At 39.3% G+C, this 6,042-nt stretch overlaps 1 protein-coding gene across 1 annotated transcript; it reads right to left on the reverse strand.

Annotated features, from left to right (window-relative positions):
* Positions 1-39: 39 nt before the first annotated feature.
* cdcp2 (CUB domain containing protein 2) lies at positions 40-3,485 on the reverse strand. The gene is made up of 6 exons (XM_005729171.1): positions 3,419-3,485; positions 2,862-3,209; positions 2,106-2,447; positions 770-1,123; positions 476-654; positions 40-345 (listed from the first exon to the last, which is right to left on the reverse strand). The coding sequence occupies exons 1-6, from the start codon at positions 3,483-3,485 to the stop codon at positions 40-42; spliced, it is 1,596 nt and encodes a 531-aa protein (XP_005729228.1).
* Positions 3,486-6,042: the final 2,557 nt, after the last annotated feature.

The raw sequence follows: 6,042 nt of genomic DNA on the forward strand, positions 1-6,042 counted from the left end.
TATATATATATATATATAGATATATATATATATAGCTAGCTAAAGAAGCACTAGCCAAACAATAGCTATAACCATGAGAATAACAGCCAGAACACAAATGCTAATAAAGACAATATCGCTCAAATCATGAGGCTCAGCTTCTGGATCCCCTTCACTGCCACTGCTACCATTGTCAGTTTGCTGGGCCTGCTCCTCCAGACGACGCTCCTCTGCAGAAATGATGGACGCTGATGCTATTTTCCGCAGGGCATCGCACTGCAATTTATATTCTTGTACATTTTCCTGCTTCCCATCAGAGAAATCAATGTAGAGTTTGTTTACAAGCATGGTGATGTTCCGATGTTTCTGTAAGGGATCATTAGATACAGTATTAATAGAAGCAAGTCGCAAGTGTCTGCAACAAATGTTTAGCAGTTTAAATAGGGCAAATTGCTGCCTATTATAGTGTGCCAGTAAATGAGAACATGTTAGTCACCTGGCTGGCAGTACCACAGTCGACAAACTGAGCCACTATCTTGTATGAAGTGGTCGTTAACTGCGCTGTACAGGTCGGGTTTCCTAAGTAGATGCTCTCACGGTCCAGCTGAGGTAAGGACTGCTGGGGTATCACAATGGTGAATTCTGATCTTGTGCAGCTAACATTTACAGGCACCACTTGGATTGAGGAAAAAAAATCACACTTTTTAAGAGCAGCATAAGAATGATATGGAAAAAGTTAACAAAAAGATATTTTAGAAGTTAATCATACGCCTGTACAAGGAATATTTACCTCCCTGATAAGAAGCGGTGAATCCTCTGTGTGCTTCATTTCTGTCTGTGCTGAGCACGACCAGCAACTTGTTGCCCTTTGAGACGAGAGAAGAAGGATGCTCCCTGCCACACCAGCGTCCCATCAGAGCGTCCGTCTGGCTATTCCCATCATAAACTGCGACAGAGTCATAGTCGCACTCATCTGATAAACTGTTGCGGTCCTCCAAGTCCATTAAGGGGAAGAAGAGTTTGATGCGGTAGCCTGCGGCTAGAGTGATGCTCCAGTGGCAGTTAATGTTGTTTGGGTAGATGTTGGGGAAATTTGGGCTGCTAAAGTTGCCACTCACATGAGACAGCACCTGCTGGCACTCACCTATTAAAGTACAGCCAATCAGATAGTCATTTGAATTGCAGATGTTAGCTTGCTGCACTGCGTTCATTTTATGATTGGCTTTTTTTGTACTTCATCCTCTCCATGCAGCCTCATGTAAGTCTCGGACTAAAAGTTTATGTTTAAGATCCTGGTCACTGTGTCTGGCAAATAAATTTTAAATGGGCAAATGACATTACCAGAGTCTCCTCCAGATGTTCTGTTTAACTCCCAAAGACCAAAGACATGTTTATATGACTGATTTAATCAGTGACTGTAAGTTGGCTGCGTGTGTGACTATTAGAGTGTGTGGTTGTCTGCCTCTCTGTGTTAGATCTGTGATGGGCTGGGGGTTATATATGGCATTTATACAGGTGTCTCTTCAAGTTGTTTTTTTTATCCTTTTTGCCAGCTGGCTTATGCTCAACAAGGTCAAATAGGCACAGTCTGTGAGCAGCTTTCTAAAACTTACTCTGCAGTTTCGACTGAACTCGAGTGTCCCTAGACCAGTCAAGGACCTTCACATTTGTGTTTATGATGGTGGTGTTTACCCAGTTTCTATGAAAGAGGATTTTTTTCTTTGCAACTGAAATGCTTCTATTTGATCAGATTGTTAGGGTATATTGTTTCATGCTCTGGATATCTCCTGTGGCTTGTTTCAGTCGAGCTGAAATACCTTTAGCCAATAATAAAATCCATTGTTCTCTATTTTTTAAAATCCAACATTCTCACAAAATGTTCCCTGTTGATCTTTAGCTTTTTGAAATAGATTTTTTTGTGGGTTTCAAGATAGATTTTCTGTTCTGTGAGTGAACAGAAGTTTTTAAACATAATTTGCTTTAGGTCGAATGTCAAATTGTTGATAATTGAAAAAAAATTACCTTTAGGTTTCTGCACTTACACCAAAAACATGAACACTCAAAGAGAAAAAATACAAAAGCACTTTGCATATTGATGTGAGAAAGCCAAAATCAAATTCACCTACCTGAATAATAGTAGGCCTTGAACCCACGTCCCCCAATGTTGAAGTCAGACTTGAAGACTACGAGAAGTTGGTTGGAAGTAGTGATGATGTTGGGGGGTTTATCTGTCCCACAGTATTTACCCAGATGCCGGTGGGTGACTGTTGGGCCGTCAAACAGGGCTACAAAGTCAAAGTTACATCCTTCATTGTTTTCCAGCTGGAAGTCCAAAAACACCAAGGTGACCACACTTGTGTTAGACACATGGATGGCCCAAGAGCAGTCGGCATTGTTGCTATACTCCTGGGGGTAGCCTGGGCTAGAGATTACTCCAGATAGTCCAGTCAGGACTCCACCACACATATCTAGAGAAGAAAAAATGCAGATTTAGATTTGCATTGGAAACCACATGCACGCTTTCTATTCAGTGTGCTGCATTTTTATAGCTAACTGTTAGTCCAAAGTTTAGGCAACAATTCAGACATTTATAGTCATGCTAACAGTTCTGCAACTTTTAGAAAATAAAACAGTAACTAAATTGTAAACACGATAATATGTTCATTGTGAGCATTATGGTTTTGTGAAATTTGCCTCACCTACGCAGCCACTAGCATCCATATGAGCTCTAATTGAATATAATATACAATATTTAAGTGAGGTCAAAACCAAGAAATTTCACTTACAAGACACGACTTAAACTGTCTAAACATGGCCGGACAAAATCAACTCAAGTTTTGGCCAACTATCCCTGTCACATTGCATTAAGTGTAACAAGCTACCTTTTCTGTAGCCAACAGTGAAGCCCCTGTAGGCCACATGGCGGTCTGAATGAAAGATGATGGACATGACATTCCAAGAAGAGGTGAATTGAGGTGGAGAGATGTCACCACAAAATGTCCCGAGGAGGTTCCCTTCATCCTCAGATATGCCATTGTATATTTTAATGTAATCATAAGCACAGCTTGCATGGTACTCCAGCTCAAAGTAGTGGAAAGTGAGGAGGACAGAGGAGCCCTCTGCTACCACAATTAGCCAGGAACAGTGTGTGTTGTAGGGGTATAGGCCTGGGAAGTTTGGGCTGGAGAAATTGCCAGATGGAGCAGAGAGGATTCCTCCACATTTGACTCCTTATAATGACAAAAAATAAACAAAACAAAACAGAAAAAACATTTCATTTCAGTTCAGAGAAAGAAGTCATGGTTCACCGTGAAAGTGTATTACAAGCTGACATTGAACAATTGGATCCCACCATTCTCTCTATATACAGTACCTGCAAGATAAAGCACTCCCATGAAATTTAAGCATTGCTCCATCAAGATAAAGAATGGCAACTCACCTTTTTTAGAATCAGCCTTGTCAAAGAGCAGTACTAAATGAATCAGTATAGTCACCCTGAGAGTCATGTTGTTATTGCTGATTTGGCTTTTGTCACACCCCGGCTACAATAACGGCAGAAACGCACAACGGCAATGTCAGAGCGCACAGCCTTGAGACATCAGCAGCGGTGCCTGTAGAGGTAAGAGGACTTTGAAAAATTCATCCGTAGCCTGAATGAGTAACCTGATAGCTGCCTAGGCCATGCTTTGCCTTTCCGCTAAATTTTAATGACTGATATCCAATGAGCATGAGTGGCTTGTCAGGACACTGTTTGGAGAGATGTTATACATTTTTAATGACACACACACACACACACACACACACACACACACACACACACACACACACACACACACACACACACACACACACACACAGCTGCAAATGGAGTTAATAAAGAGGCAAGAAGGAGAGAAGGATGATCGTATTTGTCACTAATATAAATGGCTTCATTAATGTGACGTGAAAGAAAAGATCCCACAGTCACAAAGTAATAAGGGCACTGTGCAGGCTTTGTGTTTGTTAAAGCAGCTTAAGCATGCATTTGCATTTTAATGCACTTGAGTGTATATAATGAGGTGAAGCGCAGAAATAGTGTTTATTGTTTCTGTTACTACTGAGGTTCACACCTGCAGCTTCTGTTTGAATAGTCTCATTGTACCTAAGCACAATTTTTAAAACAATGGGTTTCAGGAGGACGAGAACTTTATCATATCAAATCTTTTATTCTCAACAAATGCTTCATAATTGCTTTGTGGCAGTTCTGTTCATATAAGTTAAAGGGCTCATTTTTTGTGTAATAATGTGCTTGTTTTAAATTCAAACAAACACAGACTGTGCCACTGCATTGTATCTGATAAGTAAGGTAATTTTCCTCAGAAAATGCAAACCTTTTTAATGCAAATTCTGTTTATACTCTAATTTCTGTTTATGGGAAGAGTAATGCGGCGACTCTCAGACAGAGATTTTGTGGTATTTGCCAAACGCCAATCATATTCCATGAGTCATTCCTTCTGTTTTTGCAGCCTTATAGCCGAGTGGTGGAGACACATGTAGACAGTAATCCTGAGTCAATGTGATTGCACAGCAGACAGGGAGATAAAGTACTCTTAGTAAAAGCCTATTCTTCAAATAAATGTTTACTATTCCAGCAGTGCCGTGAAGGCAAGGCTTTTAGATTGAGCATGTCTAATAGCTTCAGTGAGCAACACTAATTCCTAAAGAAACCTGCTAGATGGTGCTGTTACACTGTGAAAATAAAGTGAAAATCAACACTGGGTTTTAAAAAGTCATGTCAAGCTCTAAGCTGAAATAAATAAGAATGTGATTAAAATCAGTCAAGTGTTCTTGCACAGGGGTTCCTGGAACTAAAATGAACCGCCTTGCCTTTGAATTTTAATTCTGTCCTCTCTGAAAGCTTGTCATTGTTCAAGGATGTGGGTGCTGGGCAGTAGTGAAATGTGTTTCTGAAAGATACCGAGTGTTTAGAGCAATTAAATCACCTATTAGCAAGTAAATACTATAAAAAACAAAATGGTTGAAATTGAATTCCCGCAGAATAAAAATGAACTTCAGTCGCACAAAAGCAGACGTTTGACTGAAGAGTTTAATTCAATGATTTAGTTCCAGAAATGCATGAAAGGAGTGTTAAAATTATATTCAGGAACATTAAAAAAAAAGAAGCAATTTTAGTAAATATCAGAAGTGGGTGGTTATTTAGACATTTGGCAGTTGTGAAGAGTGGATGCTGTTGTTGATGGGCACACTCCACAGTCTGTCTAGCATCTTTTAATTGAAACCACACAATGGCAAATGCTATATTTGTGTGTGTTTTTAAAAAATCTGTTTACTAAACATGTTTTTCCAAATGAAGACTGTCAAACTCAGCTGTAAGACTATGGTGGTAACTGCTGTTTGTGATGAATGGTTTTTATAGTTTACATAATCCAATTTATATAAGCAGGTGAAAAGTTAAATGGAAAAATTAACAATCATTGTGGGAATCAGGTGTTTCTGTTATGCTGCGGTGGGGCATTTGATGATTGGAGTCCAGCCTTTTCTTTAAAGGGAAGAGTAATTCCAAAGTTATTCTAAGTGATCATTGCATAATGAAACATCTCTATCCTACTTAAAGTGGGCTCTTACAGGATGGCAATGCCACCATAATTGATGGGTATAAAAATGATGTAATCCATATGCTATGGCCTTTAAAGTCATCACCTCTGTACTCAGTATGAGATCTTGACAGGAGTTAGATTGCAGAGACTATGTTGTGGAAAAATTGAATTTCTGCATGTGACACTACATGAAACAGTTAATCACCACAGTTTTATGATATGTACAACTGTATCCACTGACTTCTTGCCGTAATGTGTCTTTTAATGTCATTTAATGCATGGTATATTTGTAGAGATAAGATCTAATGATAACTTTTGGTGAAACAGTGAGATCAAGGTGCATTAATAATATTTAAATCTTAGAGCTTTACCTCTTGACTTAATGAATATTTTAGATAAAGCAGTGGTGATCAAGCAAAATTAAACAGGGACTTAAACAGGGACACTCCACTACAGCCTTGTACCC

Source organism: Pundamilia nyererei, unplaced genomic scaffold, assembly GCF_000239375.1.
Source record: "Pundamilia nyererei isolate P.nyererei 1_Seehausen unplaced genomic scaffold, PunNye1.0 scaffold00031, whole genome shotgun sequence".
Taxonomy (NCBI): Eukaryota; Metazoa; Chordata; class Actinopteri; order Cichliformes; family Cichlidae; genus Pundamilia; species Pundamilia nyererei.

Bases quoted from the DNA above. Each gene is read 5' to 3' on its own strand.
- cdcp2 (XM_005729171.1), bottom strand. From the start codon at position 3,485: ATGACTCTCAGGGTGACTATACTGATTCATTTAGTACTGCTCTTTGAC. The intron at 3,210-3,418 runs GTGAGTTGCCAT...TGTCATTATAAG, and splicing joins CAAGGCTGATTCTAAAAAAG to GAGTCAAATGTGGAGGAATC. The intron at 1,124-2,105 runs GTAGGTGAATTT...GTACTTTAATAG, and splicing joins CAAGGCCTACTATTATTCAG to GTGAGTGCCAGCAGGTGCTG.